The sequence below is a fragment of the Onthophagus taurus genome, chromosome 6 (genome assembly GCF_036711975.1).
Source record: "Onthophagus taurus isolate NC chromosome 6, IU_Otau_3.0, whole genome shotgun sequence".
Classification (NCBI taxonomy): Eukaryota; Metazoa; Arthropoda; class Insecta; order Coleoptera; family Scarabaeidae; genus Onthophagus; species Onthophagus taurus.
The window spans coordinates 17,464,997-17,487,088 of record NC_091971.1 but is presented as its reverse complement, the minus strand read 5'-3'; the positions used below and the strand labels follow the sequence as shown (position 1 = coordinate 17,487,088).

At 32.2% G+C, this 22,092-nt stretch overlaps 1 protein-coding gene across 4 annotated transcripts in view; it reads right to left on the bottom strand.

The window, feature by feature from the left end:
* Positions 1 to 22,092, bottom strand: part of LOC111414038 (pleckstrin homology domain-containing family G member 5) — a 155,171-nt gene that overhangs the window by 85,215 nt on the left and 47,864 nt on the right. For all 4 annotated transcript variants that reach the window (XR_002706238.2, XM_071197144.1, XM_023045194.2 and 1 more), the window contains 3 exons: positions 18,976 to 19,048; positions 18,715 to 18,820; positions 18,181 to 18,367 (listed from right to left, as the gene is read on the bottom strand). Coding sequence is in view for 3 of the 4 variants with exons in the window: in XM_071197144.1 (XP_071053245.1) it covers positions 18,181 to 18,367; positions 18,715 to 18,820; positions 18,976 to 19,048 (366 nt within the window). In the remaining variant the exon portion in view is untranslated. The remainder of the gene's footprint in view (positions 1 to 18,180; positions 18,368 to 18,714; positions 18,821 to 18,975; positions 19,049 to 22,092) is intronic.

The following is a 22,092-nucleotide window of genomic DNA, read 5'->3' as shown; positions in this document are numbered from 1 at the left end:
CATTTTTATTCAAATATCGCAATAATGTGGCAATGTTTCATCATCAATTCTGTTGGCTGATACAGCTCAAAAAGACTTTAAAATATTGTCAAAAAAAATTGTCTTTCACTGATGAGTCGGATAATATAGGTACATGGAATAATGAATAATAATAATATAATGTTCGATACAAAATCTGAACCATGTTAATGAAAATTAGAACCTTGCAAGACAAAAGGAGAAGAATTTGTTGTCAATAAAAGATTTTTAGTGGAAGCAAAAAAAGATAGTATGACAGATTTCATTCTTGACGAAAAAAATGTCATAACAAAATTTTGTAATGACCGTTGGAAAAATAAAATTGATATCTGCTTATGTGGCTTATTGAAAGAAAAGACGTTGCTACATATGGCGCAGTTTCCATTAAATCCAAACAGGTAACATCAAATTTTGTATATCACGCAAATAAAAGTTCAAGTAAGATTAAAGTCTGTTGAAACACTTTCTTGAATCTGCATGGAATATCGAATAAGTCTCTACAGCGACTTAACAAAGTTGTAAAAAACGATATATTGCATTTGAATCAAAGATAACAAAATCAACGCAATGTGCTAGATCCTTACATAAGCTCATTTTCTAAAAAGGATTTTCCCAATTGCAGTAAATTTTTTGATCTCAAATCGGTCGGTACCAAAACGCATCAACTTTTATTGAAAATACCTTGAGAAATGTCATAAAATTTTTGCTTGAAATATTTGAGGAAAAATTTTGCTACAAATTAAGATCACAAATAAGTGCGTGCTGTACATCTGCCTTTTGTACCAGTGCAGGAAATGTTTTATCTCAGAAAATTGTAATATGTTTTCAATATTCACAATAAAGGATGAGGACATTCCACCTAGTTTGCTATGGTCAACTGACTTATTAAAACCATGATACCTCCACAACTCATTCTCTCCATGTCGTTAATGATGCTTGCGCTGGACACTAGAGGCCAGAATGACGGGCACATTTCAAATTATAGAATATTTTCAGATTGGTGATAGAAATTTTGGTACTAATAGATATTGTATTTCCAATCTATTCGCCTGAGAAATATGACGACATAATACGAAACTTGAGAGACAAGTTAAGAGGTATGTGCAACGCGAGGAATTCATAGATGGATTAATGTTTAATGTCAAGATTGACCAAAAAAAAATAATAATATGTATTTGCTTGTAGAAGAGATTTACGAAGGCAAAGATTATGCCATAAATAACAAGAAGGTGCAGATTATGACGACGGTCCTTCATTACATATTAGAGGAAAAGAGGTCATTTACAACCTTCTGTCGTATCCCAAAACTAATAGAAACCAAAGTGGTGAAAGATTGATTTTCCATGTATGGTCGAGTTTACAACTAGAAATAGAAATATTTTAACAATCTTAATAATAATAATAAACATTTTTTCTTACTTTCAGTTATGTAAACTTTTTTATTACATCTTTGAAATGTACTTGCTCAGTAATTTCACGGTCAAACCATTAGGACGATTTTAGGTGGTAATCGAGCATGAAAAGTTCTTAATTAATTTTAACTTTGTTCCCCATTTCCTGCAGTTATGGATATCGTTAGCAAAATTCTTGAAGCAGTAGTAAGGTCTGGGACAAACTTTAATTTTGCAATTAAGCTCGCATTACTTAAACGTCCTTTTATGGTAAAACTTGCTGCAAATTACTTTGCTATTTTCACCACATTTATATTAACAGAATCAAATTAGAGAAATGCAGGCTGTTTACAACCTTATGACGTACCTCAAAACTAATAGAAATCAAAGAGATGACAAAGATTGGTTTTTTCAAATAGATTATTTTTCATGAATTTATCAACTTTGTCAAGATTGATTAGAAAAAAACGATAAGATTCTACGACATTCAAAAATTCTAACTAATGGTTTAATTTTGGAAAAAATTTGCTATCATTGAAGAGTTTAATCGGTTAACACGTGCCTTTTAACAGATCATCTCATTTCATTAATTTTTCTTATTGTTAGTCAAAACTTGTTGGAATGATATATTTTTTCCAATCAGCTATTCATTTATTCATTATGAACTTTCTTGCATTCATTGTGATTTTTTAATAACATATTCACGCAATATGTTTCTAATTCCAAACATACTCTTTTCATAGAAATGTACCTATTCTCATCTTTTGCTATATAAGAAAGGAACTCTAACAGTTCCATGTAGAGTTTGTATACAAAAACAACTGTTAGTAGCATATTATTGCATATCATTATCTTCTCAGTCGGAAACTCGTAATCATGCTATCATAAGTTACTCTCCAGAGCATTTCTGCATTCATCCCTATTCTCAGCCATCCTGAATATGCACTCTAAGGTAAGACTTTCGAGGTTCTTTCTTCGCAAAATGTGTCTAAACATTTTCAACAACCACAAATCGCATTTTCTTTTGTTCCACGGTCTTTTTGATGTTGTTTGTAAAGACGAAGTAGGTCTTTTATTTCTTGATTCAGGCGTACCCATTGGAATAGGCAGGCATTGGTTTGTAAGCTTATATTTGTACATCTTGTCATGGATAAATAGTTCTACTGTTTTCAATGCCATTTGATCTTTTATTATCAAGATAACGCCTTTTCTGTAGAACTTCTGATGTTTTTTCGCAACAGTTGCGTATGCTTCAACAATTTCAATATCACTGGAACACGTAGTTTCACTTTCATTGATAATGTTTCATCTATTATTTCCAAAATAAACAACAAAATTCTTAAAACGGTGTGTAAATTTACTTCTTTCTATTTTGTCAGTATGTAATAGAAAATCTTTAACCAAATTCGTCTTAACGCGACACTTCTTAATTTTATTTTATCTTCATTAAAAACAAGAATCAAATTCTGAATCTCTAATTTAATTTTTCTAGCCATGTCGTCGTTTATTTCGTTAATTATTTGAACTAAATCGTGTCCGTTGTCAATTTTGAATGGATTTGTAAATAAGAAATGATGAAATAACCAAAGTAGCACTTACAGTAGTAAAAGATACAAGTTTTTAAATACGACTAGCGCCCGGTGTAGTGGTTACGTTGCCCCCTACAAAAAGATAATATTTACGTTTTTAAACGCAAGCAGAAATGTGTACTATTACACAAACAATCAAAATGCCATTATTTTGAAAATAAAGCATGGTAACAGCAACTACTAATAATAACAATTTTTTTTCTTACTTCAGTTCTGCAAACGTTTTTTATTACATCTTTTAAATTTACTTGCTCAGCAATTTCACGCTCAAACCATTAGGACTATTTTGTGTGGTAGTCAAGCGTAAAAAGTTCTTAATTAGTTTTAACTTGGAGTAACGTTGTTCCCCACTTGCTGCAGTTATTGATATCAAAATTCTTAAAGCAATACTTAGGTTTGGCGCAAAATGTAACTCTGTAATTAAGCGTAGCTACATTGCATCTCTTTTATGGCAAAATCAAAATTAAGCTCCATATTAATTTCGGGTGCAAGTTCTTTTAACGAAGTATTCTTAAAAAATACTTTGTTTTGAAAGTAAGTTGTAAAGCCTTTTTCAACTTACTTATTGGATTAATTGTACTTAAAGCATTTTATATGAACCAATGAACACAAAAACTTAAAATGTTTAACTAAATTTAATAAACCCGAGGCCTCGTCTTTTCTTATTAAATTGTCAATTTGATGATTTTCGTAAATGCTTAGCAAGGCGTGATATACATCTCCCAAATGGAATTTCAAAGACTTTAAGCAAAAGCGTCTGAAGGGGGAAAGATAGTGGAAAGGGAAAATGCCCCTTAAAAGTTAATTAACGCTGGAAGGTTATGCTTATTTTTTATACGAAAATGCTTCGTCGAATAGACGACGGTGCTATTTAAACAGATCATACAGATGTATGCACTAACAACTTTGAAAATCGATGGTATTTAATTAATTAGTTTATTTAACTCGAAGAAAAACAAAAATGGATCATTTTTTAATAATATTTACTTCAGAAAATCAACATACATGGCTGTAGTCATTTGGACTGTTTTACACAACTTAAAAGTAAACTCATTCTCATGAGAACCTAGTACAAGAAGGATAAAGCTCTATTTTTTGCTCACCACACAGACTTTTATGACATTTTGCACAGAATGATTTCGTCATTCGTCGATTAGAGCAGGGACAAATGGCGCAAATCTTTCTTTTTTATGACTTTTTTATTTGTTTAGTAATCATCAATGGGCATTATATTTTCAATATTACTTCGCACCGACTTAGGCAATATTGATATTTCAAGTCTTGCTATTAACTGACTTTCAACAAGAACAATTTCGACGTCATTCATTTAGTTGATAGTGCTATTTACAATAATTAGTCTATACTTTATAAGAATTCGGAAACTTTCGATTTATCTCTTAAACAGACCACCAATGTTACAAAAAAAACAACTTTTTGCGAAATTGCCTCATCGCAATCAATTGCAATAAATAATGAGTTTGATTTGGATTATTGACAAGTTATTGAATGATTGTTGATAATTACGATTAGTAGACGATTACAGCATGAACGATAAGAGAGTTTTGAAATGTGTATGATTAGATAATTACTCGTGGCTTGCATATTTTTGTTATAAAAGGAGTCTGTCGCGGTCAAATTTTTTCACTGTTAGTATTACCTAGGTTTCTTATGAAACGTATGTTGTTTTTCTGATACTGAAAAGATAACCCCATTCGCTCTAGAGGTGTAGTCATAGCAACCAAAACCACATTTTCCATATCAAAATACTCCAATCAGACATAATTTACCTTTTCTTACGTCTTTAACCTTACTGAAGCTGTCAAATCTGCTAAATGCTTTGCAATTCCTCTAACTACATTGCCACTCTAATCCAAACTCGCAACCTCAGATCCCAATCCGAATTTAATCAATAAATCAAAAATTTCATCAAAAATCACACCAGCCTTCATTAAAACGATCATAAAGTACTTCAAACCCGTTTAATGCCACACGGCATTGATAACATAGCAAATATCCCTTTTTAAAACTATATCACGCAACATATTTTCAAACTCAGCCACTTCCCCACTGCCTGGTAAATCGCCATATCATACTCATCCCCAAATCCAAGAAAGACCAAACAATTCCATCATGCTACTGCCACATCTCACTACTCCCTTTCATCGCCAAAGTCATAGACAAAATTATTCTCGAAAGACTAAAATTCTCCCACTTCGTAAACAACAACGCCAACTCAATAACCACATACCAAATTTCCCAAGTTATCAACACCACCGAACACCTCAACACCTGCATCCACACGGCCCATGTGAATCGACAACCTCATCCATAAATTAAGCTTATCCCAAATTCCCCAACCTCATCAAACTAACTCATAACTACCCCCACTTGCTGCATAATAAAAATGAAAGTCAAGTGCACCCTACTACACCTCAAAACAATTCAATGTGATGTACCTCCCTAAAATGCTTCAAACCAAACTCGCAGCCTACGCCGATAACACGGCCGTTAGATTCTTCTAGAAATACTATTTTCTGCGGAAGACATCTGTCAATCCCATAAAATCCAAGTCAATTACATAGGCATCATCCTAGACCAAAGATTCCCAGACACCATAAAACCTATCTAGCCTATCATTTCACGAAGTTAAATTTATAAAAAAACTGAGTCGATCTTCACTCATGGTAGTATGAAAAAAAGAGATGGCTGTATTTTGGTAAGTTCTTTTGTAATAACAGCGTTCATATTCATTTTAGCAACGTAGTATACCAGAACAGATAATACTCCAACTTCGACAGTAATCTCTTAGTATCTCTTAGTAATCAAATTAGTATCTCTGGTCCAGGATGGACGCACGCTTGTCCAAATACATAGATAACATCCTTCTTGATCAATTTCATATTTGTTTATGAACGTAACGAAAGAGTTCAAAATATCTTTCACGAAAAACAAAGATCCTTTATTTCCAGGGTGATACAAAACTACATTTTGAGTAGTAGTTCGAAATGTTTCTTTCTCCTACTTGAACCCGTTTTTTTCCACACAGTTAAGTCTGTACATCTTTAATTTGCAATTACAATTTGTTTTTCTGAAAGTCATTATTATTTGCACATTGCACACCTCAACAAAACAGAGATGTTATATTAAACAAAACCATGTGTCACTGCAACGATTTTAGCAAATCAACTGACATGCGTTGTTATCTGTCGAAAAATAGCAGAAGTTCTGAGCAAGGCTGTGGTACACCTGCATCCATCTTCCAGATTTAGAAGCTTATATTCTATTCTCTTATCTAGCGTTATTCAATGATTTCGAAGTCAAATATTGAAAATGTATTAAAAGGTTTAAAGAAATTAGCGACTTCCAAGGATACTTATATCATATCATTAACAACAAGACTAGGAGAGTGTCCTCTGATATTGATCAATTTTAAGCATCCCTCTCGTCACCGCGACCTATAAGATATATTGTAACTTAAGCCCTCGAAAAGTTTAGGACAAATGTAGCTCCTTGATAAACTTTAGTATTGCAAGGTCTTGTTCTTTTATGTTGGTAGGTGTCACGCATTTTTTCTTAACAGATATTCTTTTATGTATTTTTTGAGATAAATAGTCGGTACCTTAAAACAAAAATAAATTGCACTCTTTTGTATTCTACTATACTGGGTTTTCGGTGCCACTAGGTAAGACCGCTCAACGCCCCGCGTTAAATACGAATGTTTCTGCTCGTATTTCGAGAAGAATGAATAATTATTTTTTACAAATATAACAGTTTCTAAAATTAATAAAGATGGTAATGTTAAGATTTTGTAATGTTCGAATATAGGTTTACATGAATCTCTGGGTTTCAGTCCAAAGACTGCTCTGAGACACTTTTTTTGAGACACTTAGAGCCACACTCACACTCATCAATCGCGAAATAGTCCATAGCACATAACACGTTTTATTTATCTTCAAGGAGAGATCTTTGATATGTTGTTTCCATGATAGGTGCTGATCAATCTTAACTCCCAGAAACACAATCTCTTCCTTGCAGGCAAGTTTTGTACCATTGAATGTGAGATCTAATTAAGTTTTTTTTGTAGTAATTCCTGTTGTGATAACGTGTGCTTTTTGTTAATTTAGTTGTAAGTTGTTATTTGAAAACCAATTTTGCAGTTTACTTAGGTTAAGCTGTACCAATTCTGACCTTTGTTGTTCGGTTTTGTAATTAATACTATAGTTGAATCATCCGCAAAAAGGATGAGTAAATCATCTATTACTTCTGGAAGATCATTAATGTATAGGATAAAAGATGTTCAGCAATCTGTGACTCATCGTTACAAAGTCGACAAGTTTGATCCTCAGCTCTTTGGTTTTGTTTTGCGACTGAGTTATTATACTCTTCGTTTGTCTGTGACCTGGTAGTTTTTCCAGCGTAAGGCTACTTTTGAGGCCTTCCAACTATTGATTACCTGTTTTAAGTGGCTTTTTCTCATACATATCTAATTAGAAGAGTCATTTCTTCCACCTGAGGAACATCAGAAGTACAATGTAAAATTTTGCATCCTTCTTTGATATACTATATACATCTTTTTGTTATATATAGAACATCGTCTCTCGGAGTGATTGATTCTCCGTCTGTCCAGATGGATCTTGATTGTGAGTCGATGGCAAACTTTTTTGCAGAGCCTCCCCTGATCATCGATGACGTAACTAAGGCGGCTACAATTAATGAAATTCTTACTTCTCCTAAATCTTGCTGCTTCTCTCTTACGCTTGTGACCGCGATCGAAGTAGGTGATGCTTTGACTTATTCGAAGTCCCCTTGCGTGGGTTCTGATGGTATCGGTCTCAACCTTCTTCTTCCTATCCTGGATATAGTGCTTCCTCCCTTAACTCATATCTTCAACTTTTCTTTTGAGCGGTCTTTATTTCCCTCTGTCTGGAAGGTTGCTCATGTCGTTCCCATACCCAAATCCAAGTCCTCTTCATGTAACACTGATTTCCGTCCGATTTCAAATTTATCCGTACTATCAACAGCTCTTGAACGCTTAGTTTATTTACAAGTCCAAGGATTTCTAGAGAGGTTTAATTTACACAATGAGTTGCAATCGGGTTTTCGCAGTGGGCATAGTACAACTACTGCCCTCATTAAAGTTACTGATGATATTAGGTATGCCTGCGACAACAGATGTGTTACTGTGCTGGTACTGCTCGATTTCAGCAAGGCTTTTGATTCTGTCGACCACGGCCTTCTTTTAGCGTCTCTTTCTGCCTACGGATTCACTACCCCCGTGTTTCTTGGTTTCAATCCTACCTTTCCCATCGCTCCTTGTACGTACGCGCTAACTCTTCAATTTCTTCTGCTTGTGCAATCAAATGTGGTGTTCCTCAGGGCAGTGTATTGGGTCCGTTACTTTTTTCTTTGTTCGTTAATAGTGTTACTAATTGTATCTCGTGTAATTATCATTTGTATGCCGACGACCTGCAGATATATACTACTACTACTGTTGCTGAATTTCCGACAGCTATTGTGCGACTTAATAACGATCTATCTAACGTCTTGAACTGGTCTCGGAGATACGGACTTAAGTTGAACTCAGTTAAAACGCAAGCTATTGTGTTTGGAACTCGTCAATTACTTGGTAAGATTAATCCATCTGCCTGCAGTGATCTGATGCTGGATGGTAATGTCATACGGTTTTCTAACACAGTTAAAAATCTTGGAGTCCTTATGGATTCTGCACTGTCTTGGAAACCGCAAATTCAACATGTTTGCAGAAAAGTCTATGCTTGCTTCCACTCTTTAAAAAGACTTCGCTGCTCTCTTCCTCCTGTGGTGCGTCGTAATCTTTGTTACTCTCTTATATTTCCTCACTTCCACTATGCGAACGCGGTTTATCCCGATCTCTCGGTGACTCTTCTGAGTAAATTGCAGCGGCTACAAAATAATTGTATCCGGTTCATATTTGACCTAAATAGATTTGAGCATGTAACGCCGTATCGCAATTACATTCAGATGTTAACCTGTGAGAGACGTAGATCCTTTCGTTTATTAACCATTTTATTTAAAATCCTTCATAATTGCACCCCAAAGTACTTATCAGATAGGTTCCAGCAATTATCAATTCATGAGCTTGCTACTCGTTCACGTTCTGATACTATTCTTACATTTCCCGTTCATAGCACTGAAATTTATCATAGATCATTTACAGTACAGTCGATTGCGCTGTGGAATGGACTGCCTTCTGAAATTCGTAATATTTCTAGAATTACTAATTTTAGACATGTTTTAAAGAGCCACTTGCTTGCCCTTCAACTGGCTGTTTCCTGATTCTTTGTTCTCTGTCTTTCTTTTTTTTCCTCTCTTCAACTGCTCTCACTTGTTGGCAACTGATATCCGGCAGATTCTTTTAGTCGCTCTCTATGTCTCTTTTTGTGTCTTTTCTTTATTTTTCTTTGTTTTTCTTTTCTTGCTTAATCTTATTTGGTGATGTTACTAATATCTAATTATCACTACTTGCCATATTCAGCAAATATTATTTTTATTTTTGTTTGTTCTGTTGGGTCATTTGGCAGAGATCGCTTGTGCGATAAAATGATCCATTTGCTGATACTGTTTAAGTTAAGTGTATCTTATGTAATTTTGTATTTTTGTCTGTGGCAATAAATGGTAAATAAATAAACATCAGAGAAACATTGGGTGTAGTCGAATTAGATGGCAAAAGTTACTGTTTACTTCAGTTGTAAATTTCTCATTTTGAAAATTCCTAGTATTTCTTTTGAACAAATAAACACCTTGATGTGTCGGATAGTCCGTAGATTTGGCAGCTCGTTTAAGATGAACAATTCATAGGAATAGTAATAGAATGTTTGGTTGGTATTCAAAATCGTTGTCAAAGACTTTCTGGAAATACACGAGTTCTGTAATTCTGGACTCGAAATTTTAACATAACATCTTCAAATGTTTTTTAAATGAATCAATGTGTGATTATTACCGCATCAATTTTTGTATTCGAGATTTCGACATCACGACTTAACCCTTAAAGATAAAACTTCGTTATCGGAATGATTAAACGAAGATTAGATATGGAACAAAGAGTAATTCAAATAGTTTAATTATCTTAATAATTTCTTTATTCTCTAACCTCAAATTCTTTTCATCCAATAATTATTTTCATGTTTTATTTAGGAGGAATATAAAAGAACCGATTCGATTATAATATTTTTTCGTAAATTTGAAAAGAAAAAAATATCAGATTCACCCGAACCGCGAAGTTCATTTAAATGCAAGTAGATTTCCGGATATCCAAGGAAAAATATTCCTCGATTTGTTAACCAGATATTCTGAAAATGTCGAATCAGATTGCGGTCACACTTAAATTTCCAATTATTTTTTATCTCTTTATTTCTTATTATTAGAAGAAAATTTAAAGTGATGGCGCTAAGTGCTTTAATTTCTGCTAGATTTCCTCGATTATTTCCGTTCTTGTCATTACCTTAATTTATTTCAAAGGAAAACCATTCATCCTTTGACCTGTTCGTAAGATTCTATTAATTCTATACCTACCCTGTTTGCCAGAGATTGACAATATACCCTATAGGCAGGACAAAGCGTTCGTTTATATATAAAGGATCTTCCACACAATTATCCGTGAATGTCGACTCCTTTACTTACCAAAGTCCGTTGTTCCGGGAAGCACAACATTTTCAATTATATAAAGTTCACCCTGAACGTTTAGAAATTGGAACAATAAAACAAAGGGGATTTAAAAAGAAATATCACAAATAAACATTTATGTTTATAAACGTAAATAATGTTTATCACGCTTCCGTATTTAATAAAAAAAATGATGGTCGTGGAAAGCTCCGAGTGATAAACAGAGCGGTTTTAAAGTTAACGAGAACGTTAAATCCTGTCGCTGTGCCGGTAATAACTCATTCTAAATTAGTTCGTCTAGCCCAGGACATAACCGAGATAATTACACACAACGTACTACACCTTTTAGCCTGTTTGCTAATTTATAAATATCTTTTTCAGGCGTTGAGGCGATTTCCAAAATTTAAAATTTTTTCTCAAACAAAAAATAATAGCAGTTTCCTTTGAGTTAGATCAACTGAAACACTCAAGTTTACGATCTAGTCCATTTTCAGGAGGCAAAAGAAAAACTTTTCTTTGTCACTCTCGGTCCATTCAGAGAAACACGGAGTGCGAATTAGGAATCTAGAGGAAATCTCCTCGACGTAAGAACTACACAGATAAATGGGAAGAGATTTAAAACGAAATAAAAAAAGACTGGGACGAAAAAGATTTTTTTTATACGAAACGTACATCTGTGTACCCCTCTAAAATAAATGAGGATTATTTATTTTGTGCAAAATTTAAAAAAATATAAAACACATCAACTGTGTTATAATTTGACGTACAAAATGTGTTTATTTGATTGACGGTATAATATTATAATGAGATTATGTATTTATTAATTAAAATACACATCATTTTAGTGATATTAAAGTTAACGTAGGGAAACATACATTTACATTTTCGAAATGTAAACTACCCCAGTATTTAAGTTTAAACCGTTGAAACTTTGAATACTAATGTAATTAAATTAACTAGTTTGTCTTGAAGTACTCTTTTAAGACGACTACTTGAAACATTAAATCATTTTGATATTATTGATTTCAATATATCAAAATTGTAATAAGAGAAATAACCGTTTTATTTCGATGATTTATTGCAAAGGAAAAGGTGGAGTTTGCAAAATAACGAGAATATTCTATGGGAGGGAACAATTTGTGTTAAGCTCACATACACACCACCTACCTAACTTCATCATCGTAAATTGTAAACTTAATCCTCCATCATAAATTTCAAGTTTGACTATACACCGGGTATAAATCGGCTATTAAACTTACATTAGACAATATCGATTTATTAACCAACGACAATTTATAAATCTTAATCTCAAATATATTAAAAATTTAAGAACTAATCTTTGAAATTCTTATACAAAGTTTTCTTCTAACTTTTGTTGTTAAGACAAGTTTATTTTTTAATTTCAAGTTAGTACAAAACTTTTACATAGAAATTTAATTATTAAAATCACTTTTAAAAGATTGCAATTTTTCTATTTCATGATTAATTAAATAGATATCTACAAAAAAATAATGAAAGTTTATAATAATAACTTTCCTCGTTCTGATGTTTGTGATATGATAACATAATTTAGGAGCAGAAAACGCTTATTTAACCCGGATGGTCGTAACGGTTCAATTCCGAAACGTCCATAACGTTTTGTTTGAAAACAAACTATAGCACTTTGAGTGAGTGAAACACATCGTAGTATTTTACACCAAGAGCTTCGCTTTCACCTCTATACCGTTATAGTTTGTGGTCCAACAATAGAATGAAGAAGATTTATTTTGTGTAACGCCAACAGGTCGCTGAAAGAATGCAAATGATTCTTGCTGATGAAAAAGAATCAGTAATAATGACCGATGAGGCTCATTTTCCTATTTCACATTGAAAAAGTCACCATTAAGTGTGTTGTGAGCCGTCTTGTTTTGATGAGATTATTTTTCTTAGAACCAAAAGCGATACGTTTTCATTTTGATCATCATGTTTTTTAAAAATTGCAACATCGAAAATTTTATCAAAATTTCAAATATTGTTTTCTCAAAAACTAAAAGTTATTATTCAAAACGTGTTGGTTCATTGGAAAGAGGACACTTTTATTAACATTTTGGAAAATTTTCATACTCATATTCCAAGAAATCGATTTTATAGGAATCTTTAAAAGTTAAACGGCGAAAATTGTTAAATACGAAAAAATTGTCGATCATTTCAAAAATTTATTTCTCAAGAACTAAAAGTGATTTTTCAAAACGGCTTGTTGCATTAAAAAGAGGATATGTTAATTAATAATTGGTGATATTTCCACAAGGATCCTTCAAGAAATTAATTGTATAGCGAATTTTGAAAATTATCGATGAAAATTGCAACATGGAAAATTTTATCAAAACTTCAAATATTGTTTTCTCAAAAACTAAAAGTTTTTTTTCAAAACGGATTCGATCATTGGAAAGAGGACACTTTTATTAACACTTTGGGAAATTTTCATACTCATATTCCAAGAACTGAATTTTATAGGAATTTTTAAAACTTAATCGGCGATAATTGCAAAATTCGAAAAAATTGTCGATTACTTCAAAAATTAATTTCTCAAGAACTGAAAGTGATTTTTCAAAACGGCTTTTTGCATTAAAAAGAGGACACTTTAATTAATAGTTGGTGATATTTCCACAAGGATCCTTCAAGAAATTAATTGTATAGCGAATTTTGAAAATTATCGATGAAAATTGCATCACCGAAAATTTTATCAAAACTTCAAATATTGTTTTCTCAAAAACTAAAAGTTTTTTTTTCAAAACGGGTTGGTTCATTGGAAAGAGGACACTTTTATTTACACTTTGGGAAATTTTCATACACGTATTCCAAGAACTGGATTTTATAGGAATTTTTAAAACTTAATTGGTGAAAATTGTAAAATTCGAAAAAGTTGTCGATTACTTCAAAAATGTATTTCTCAAGAAAAGAAAGTGATTTTTCAAAACGGCTTGTTGCATTAAAAAGAGGATATTTTAATTAATAATTGGTGATATTTCCACAAGGATCCTTCAAGAAATTAATTGTATAGCGAATTTTGAAAATTATCGATGAAAATTGCAACACCGAAAATTTGATCAAAACTTCAAATATTGTTTTCTCAAAAACGAAAAGCTTTTTTTCAAATGGTTCATTGGAAAGAGGACACTTTTATTAACACTGTGGGAAATTTTCATACTCATATTCCAAGAACTGGATTTTATAGGAATTTTTAAAACTTAATCGGCGAAAATTGCAAAATTCGAAAAAATTGTCGATTACTTCAAAAATTTATTTCCAAGAACTGAAAGTGCTTTTTCAAAACGGCTTGTTGCATTAAACAGAGGATACTTTAAATAATAATCGAAAGTGATAACAGCGACAGTTCTGTAATAATGAATGTGATGATGAATTACAAGCAAAGAGAAGAAAGCTAGACGAAACTGCAACAAGAGATTTTATATATCGTATTGGAATTGTTACAATGAGGTTGCTAATGATAAATAAAGTTATATTCAATGAGAAAAGTCCTATTGGATACCGGATAGTTGCCGGATATCCGTTCCACCACTAATCTCGAGCATCAATGAAGTTGTTGTTCTTCCTGGACAAGTAATCTCCTGTAGCGATGATATAGCTACGACAGCTACTTCGAAGTTATCTTACTGATAAATCACAAGTTGTAAAGATTGAAAGTTATCTATCGGAACCTAGACCAATTAATAGAGGGGTCCCACAGGGTAGTATCTTGGGCCAACACTATTTTTGTAATATCCTTCCCAACTTCCATGTGAGTTGAGCCATGCAGATTATCATATGTATATAGCTGATTTACAACAGAACTGTATATATCGTTTGAACCATGGAATTGCGAGTACGTTCTCCGTAGGTTGCAGGATTTGAATTTGTTAACAATTTTGCATTGAGGCTTACTCTTAATGTTAGCAAATCGGTGGTGATACTGATTGTGGGTGGATATGACATTGGCGAAACATGCACGGCTAGAGATCTGAGAAGTCCCGATACCATTGATTGCAGATGCTAAGAATTTGGGTTTAGTTATGGACAACAAATTTAGATATAGGAAGCAAATTTCGAAATACGGTTTATACTTGCAATTGCGAAAACTATTTCCCTTCAGAAATGTGTTACCTTTTCGCTTGAAGAGGATGTTATGTGAGTCACTTGTTCAATCGCAATTACTTATCTGACACCTGCCTATAATGCATGTTTGGACAGTGGATTTGGATTAGTTCAGGTTTTTGTGATTTTTAATGAATTAATTTTTACAATTTTTGATAATTGAAGCTGAGCTGAGTCATTTGTATTTTTTAGGATTCGTTTCACGCATGACAGCAGTCTGGACAACATTAAAAGTTCTGGACATACGTAGAACTGGCTTGGACACTGATGATAACATCATGATATTTCAATTTTTGATTTTTGGTTCTCTCCATAGCATTCGCAATAAAAATGAAAAGTACACATTTTCATCAAGTGACCACTTGTGAAGCTCTGTTCTGCACGCGTTATAAAACAAGTTCGGCACTCACACCTTCTCAGTGTCTGATATAGAAAAAACAAAGTTATGCAAATACGCGTGTCTTAGCGCATTTGTTATTACTTTGCCTCTTTTACCGAGCATGTAGCTTCCGCAAACACAACAAAAATATTGTGTATCCACTTTGCAAAATTTTGAATCCACTTCTGTCTTTGCATTCTTACTAATTTCTAAACACAATCACAACCTTTTGAATACAATTGAAGTCATCTAATGTCAATATTACCAACTTAAACTCAAAAAGCATGGCAACCTAAATAGTTGTTTTATTGAACATTCTATAAAATTATCACCGTTTTTCCAAATTCATATTTACTTTTTAGTGGAGGGTTGATTTAAAACAATTTAAAAAACTCAAAATCCAGAACCAATTTTGACAAACCGGTTGAAGGTTCGGACTCAGCGCATCGAATTACGTTGTCAATCGTTCTCATTTGGTCGGGTCCAAAAGTTTATTGGAATTTGTAAACCCTGAAGAAGAATTACATCTCGTTCTTAAAGTTATTCAATGTTATTTCTCGAGATAATTTCCAACTTATAAATAACATAATACAAACACTCGGAAGTTATACAATACTTGGAACATGCATGACAAAGGAGGATGTTTGCTTCAGATAATTACCAAATGCAATTATACAAATCCTAATTTGATGAATGGTACAATAATAATAGTTCAATGTCGCTCAGTGATAGCATTTTACATGGATGTTAATGACTAAACCGACCTTATGTCTGCATGTCATACAGCCTGTGAGTTTACAAAATGGAAAACAAATGTTTGTATCGACTTATAACCGATAGGATCGGTTGATCTGTTACGGTAATTTGCAATTACAAAGCGAGATGAACTAGAGCATAGGGTTATCACAGATCACATTAATTGAAAAGTGTGACTCGCAATACTTATAGCCTTAAAATCAGAAATTAATAAAATGATCTTACTTAAAATCTGTCCCTTGAAACCGACAATACCAAAATTATCGAAAACACTAAGCCAATGCTCACACTAAACCAGATGTTCTTAATAAAGTGTAAAAATAGTTGTAGAAATGGCTGAAGGTAAGATTAAATATCATGTAATATAAAACAAATTGATAACAACAAGCTATATTTCACTCAAGTTATTGCTAATTAGCATTCTTTAAGCTATATCTAACATTTCTACCAAGAGCTGCTAAATTAAAGAAGAAAGTCAGTTAGCATTTTTGTACAGTTTTTGAAATTGTACTTTATCCTGCCATTTTCTCCGATTCCTCATCGTTCTTCATCGATTCAAAGTAACGCTAAAAAAGCATAAATTCAAAATTAATGTCCTACTTCCTCAACATCGGTATAACTCCTCACCCGATGTATACTGAACAAGCAAAATGTACAGAGGCCTCTATGTATTTCTTGGACTCTGGCCAAACATATGGGAATGCATTATTTGAGAATTAAAAGGATATCATTCGACACCATTCGATGTTATCCATTATCTGCTTTTTGAAGCACAAGACACCAATTTGACACAACAGTAAAACTTTGAAGTAAGGATTTTTTGCTTGTTTGGACGAATCTTGCGTCATTACAGATACCGCCCGGATGATTATTTTTGTGCATTATTTCGATGGAACATTTTTTGAAGAATTATCGCCGAATTATATTTTACCTATGTCAGAAACCACTCACTATAGGAAAAAATTCTACAAGGCTAGTTTGGACATGAACATGTTTATATCGATAGCAACAGACAAGGCACCGGCAATACTTGGGTGTAGGAAAGGTTGGTTTCAGGAACTCAGAAGTGATCCTACAGTCTGAGTCCTAGTTTTCAGAATAAATTGTTATAAATCATCTCTGTTTGGAGACTTGTTTCTCTACAACAATGTGAGATAGCTAAACAAAAGCTGTGTTTGAAAATTTTTTTTCAAATTGTTATCATGTAAAAAATAAAAAAATATTTTTTTAGTGATCAAAGAGCAGTAAATGTTTAGACTTCCTCCTTGGCGTTGAATAAAATGTGGTAACTGCCGCATTTTTATTGGTATTTTAAGATGTTGTATCTTTTAAACCTTAAAGGACAAGGCGAAGGTAAACATATCTAACTACTCTAAGAAGTAAAGAGTTTTTCAAGAAAGGTTGCCCTGTTCTTCGAAGATGATAGCAGAGAACGTTTAAACTGTTCACAGACCTAATAATGTACAGATCTAATTTCACAAATCACCAACCTTAACAACGTAATGAGAATAAGCTGATGAAATAAGAACGAACATGATCACAAATTTCAAGGTTGTGCTGAATTAAACTTATCATATTTCTCAGTAAACATTAACCACGATGAACTTTATTAGAACTTATGTTAGAAGATTTTGGCGTTAAGTTTTTTGCCCTTCTAAACCTACCCACAAAATTTTGGCTTCAAACTAATTTGTCTTTTACAGTTACTACCTTCCTGTACTTTCAAGCTCAATAAAATAAAGAGTAGCTAATAATAAATTATGAAGCTCATCATAACTTATTAGTAGTCGTGTAGTACCCAGTATCTCGTGATAGAAGATAACAATACTAATAAAAACGTTTTTATATTTCGAGAATGTTTGGAAATTCAATCAAAACTGATTAAACAGCAACATAGTACATCAACTTTATAAATCAAAGATTATTAACTTGATTTAAATCATAATCAACTCCAGATGTCAACTTAAATGTTAGTAAACTTATGACGACTTTTAATTATGACTTCATTAAGAAACGTTAATTTAATATAAAGAAAGAGAAATCGTTAATTTACATAACAATTCAATGCCCGAAACTCATTTTCTGTCGTCTTAAATATGATACCGATCTTAATGAAACTTTCAATTTCAAAAAGATTCCATTTTAAGATCTTAATTTAACGGTTCCTTTAAATTGGGAACCTAAATAATCAAATTTGTTTTATAACCAACCAATTCAAGAAGAGTCCCAAAAAAAAATATAAATAGAAACAAAACGTTAAATTCAATTGACTTACCGAGTTTCCATTGGCGTATCGAATTTCCTCGTCTATTGAGCTGACTGAATTCCTGGACTTTTGCCTGCAAGCGTTTGTCCTTTTCAATTTGGCACAGCCGTTGCTCGCCGATCGAAAACTTCCGGTCGTTTGAGTCCGAAGCTTTCCGTCTTCCGGATAGAGAACCAGACTTTGTGGACGACGATTACTAAAAAATAAATTAAAAATATGTTATTGTAAATTAATATATTGAATATTGATATATTGTAGGATGTAAGAAATTAAATATTGAAGTTCAATCTTCGCGGAGTTCGATAAAATCAATAATAAACTTTAAAGATGTGTACTCAATTGGTATATGAAGTAATAAAGAAAGAAAGAGTTAACTTAAAATATTTTGAATCGATAAGACTGTGGAGTTAACAAAAACTTTATGAGAGTTTCTTTAAAGTTCCTATACTGAAAGTTTTTCGTATTTATTTTAAGTTATTGATTTTTTTCTGTTTACACCAACGGTATTTGTAATTGTTTTCGCTGTTATAAATAATAACTCACAATCTAGGTAACGATTGGGGAACTTGCAAGTTGATTTCTTCCTCATTTTCCTCAATGGTCTTGTTTAATGAAGGAAGAGATTGAGCTTCGTTTTGCTCGGTGATATCTATAAAACAAAATGAAAAACATTTATAATTGGATAACTTAAAGGGTAATAAATTTAATTTAACAAAAAGAAAAGTTTTAAAAGAGAAATTTTCTTATACCATAAACAATAACGTTATATTGTGTGTTAATATCGTTAATTAATATATACTTTACCTGTATTTGATAAGTAGTGTCTCGGAACGGATGCTCCTCTTATAGAAGAAGGTCGATAATTCGCTGGTGAACCCTGAAAAAGAATTAAAACATAAATTAAAATTATTCCAAAAAGATTATAAAAAACAAAACGTAATTATTCTTACAAAAAGTTTAAATTCGCGAAATGGACGAAGTATTAAAAAAAGAAATAAAAAAAAGAGAAAATTAAAAACGAGACTCGTAAATTTACATTTAGTATTCCCAAGATGCTTTAGAATGGTAATATTTTAATTACGGGACAAATGGTTAGATATGATAATTGTAGAGAAAAGCCTTTTTTTTCTAATGGAAAATGGGTTAACGTTTCCATTTTTATAATTATTTAATTAAATAATTTTTTAATAATAAATATGAATCAGTTTTTTTAGAAACTGTTTTATTAAGTGTTAAAAAGCTCATCAACCCAACAACCATTGTCTTACAAATATTTACACTTTCATAATGTTTATTGTTTCACCATATTTTTCCTAGATTTCTGTTTTTGTAACGAAACCGACTCTGAGAGTTAACATTAAACAATTTCTCATGAAAATTTCACTAATTTCAATTCATTATTGTAAAAATATTGGATGAATTAAAATTTGCATAAAAATTGGTATGTTTTTAAGGAACTTAAAAAAATAAGAAGGCTTTTTATTGATTACATTATCTCAATAATGTCAAACAAGTGTATACAAAGCAACAATACTTCATAGAAGTTGTGTAATAAGTTCAATAATGCTCCAGTTGATAACAAAAATTTTATGACTGAACTCGATAATATTTACAAATAGAGAGTAAATAACGGGTGAAATATTGAAAATAAATTTCAATACCAATAAAATATTTTTTCCTAGAATAAATAGATAAAACACATTTAAAACATTTACTTTTAATAATAATAATCAGCAATTTTTTAAATTTCGCTTCAAAAATTCCAATTATTATTATTTATGTCTTACTTATTGAATTGTGAAAAGGGTTTACTGTCTTACAAGAAAATATGGGGATATATGTATAAATATGCTATGTATGACACCGATATAGAGTGATAGATATTAGCATACATATTGCACAAGTTTGTCTCTACAAGATTAAATCAATCCAATCCGCATTTTGAGAGCGCACGAACGCTCCAAGAAAATTATTTAATAAAAACGTACCGAAAAGAGATTTATGTGCTTCTATATACAAGGGCCTACTAACATAAATTACATAGCGATATGCACAGCTGTTGAGTATCGGATTCATCCACTGTGAAAAATGAATTCCTTCAGTTTGGACTGTTTATATAAAAAGAACTTTTCCATGCATTCTAAAGATTATACGTTATTTCCGAGGCAAAGTTGCCCATAAACCAAAGTTAAAGATAAATGATTGATATAACATAAAGAAGCATCATCTTTTAAATATTGAGGAAATTAACAACAAAGTTTTTTGCTGATAAAGGTGCGATATAAAAGGTAAATGTAAAACTGTGTTGCTTTATGCAACACTCGAATGTTTACAGCAAGAAAAAGATGTAAGCATTTGTTTAGATTAAATATTAATATGGTCATTTAATAGCTGAAAATTGTAAGCTAATTCAAGATATTCAAATTGCTCAAGAAACACTCAAAGAAAAACGAATTCAAAATTAGGAGAAGTTCTATACAAAAATTTAAGGCTTAAAAGCTTTGTTAGCAAAACTATATATTCATGGATTCGCGAGAAATTTTGAGATTAACGAACTGATTAAATTGCATTTAATTTTGACAATGGCTAACAATTGAGAAATTAAGTTTGATTGATGAATGAACTATTTTATCTACATAACGTCATGTAACAATCCCTGAATTAGAAGGAACCAAAGTATCAATGTGGATACTTAATGGATTACGTCCATATATTCAAATTAAAAGAACCAACGAATTCTTCTCCGGTAACAGAACTCAGAACTCATAACCTGGGAGGTTGGTATCCTCTGGACACGTTATCGTTAGTTTTGAATATTATATTATTTAAAGTGGTTCATCATTCATCATTTTGATAAGCAATTGACACAAATAATTGCGTTGTTGAGTATACTCAGATTTCTCGAAATATGTAATGATATGTAAACTATGCAAATTAAGGTTAATAATCGAAAAACCTAAAAAAAAAGGGTGTCAGAAAATAGCAACATTAAGCATGATGCTGAATGGATTTTGGAGCAATCAGTCCAATTTCTGGAGAAATTGTCATTTCCAGAAAAACTAATATCAACCTCATTAGTTAGTGAAGATGTAGCAAATCAGGTAGAAGAAGATAAAGGGTTACCCCTTAACAACAAAACTTTTACAACGAAATAGAAGAACCTAAAACGTGTAATTCAGATGATCAAGATGTACAAGCAGTTGGACTGCTCACTGGTGATGACCAAAGAAACAAGAGGAAAAGCAAAGGACAAGGTGATTCGGCAAACTGGAAAAGGTTGAAGAAGGAGAACCGATGATTTCATCGGCAGGAGTATATGGGATTAAAAAAACAACATCTGGTAAATATGAACCAAATGTTAAGACGTAAGCATCAATTACAGCGCCGATGTAAAGAAAATTGTCAATCATGGTAACAGAAGTCGACCAAATATTCATATTTAATAAGTTTTGGAGCATACATTCGTGGAAAGTCAAAAAAAATTATGTTTTTACCTTGGCTGTGTATGTATTATTTGGAGATCACGAATGGAAATGTGAAAATTCGACGGCAAGTATGTAGAACAATATTCCTTGTAACATTATCTAATGGGAAGAAATCCGTCAAAAAATGGACATCTACTCTTCCCGAGGTAAATTAGTGTCCAGACGCTGTTAGGCAATTGCAATTGAGTTTTTAGCTGAAGATAGAGTGGCACTACTGTCGAACTTTAAGTTGGTAACTATCTTGACTGTTTTAAACAAAAAAACAGAAAATCGTGTTCTTGGAGAACACTTGAAAACATTCAAGGAGATGAACCAAAATACATATATACCTCTAAAGAAAGATGTATGATAGACAAAAATGGAAATTTAGAATTTAGCCTTTATGAAGCATACATTGCTATGAAAATTCGACTGAATCATCATCACATGGCAAGAT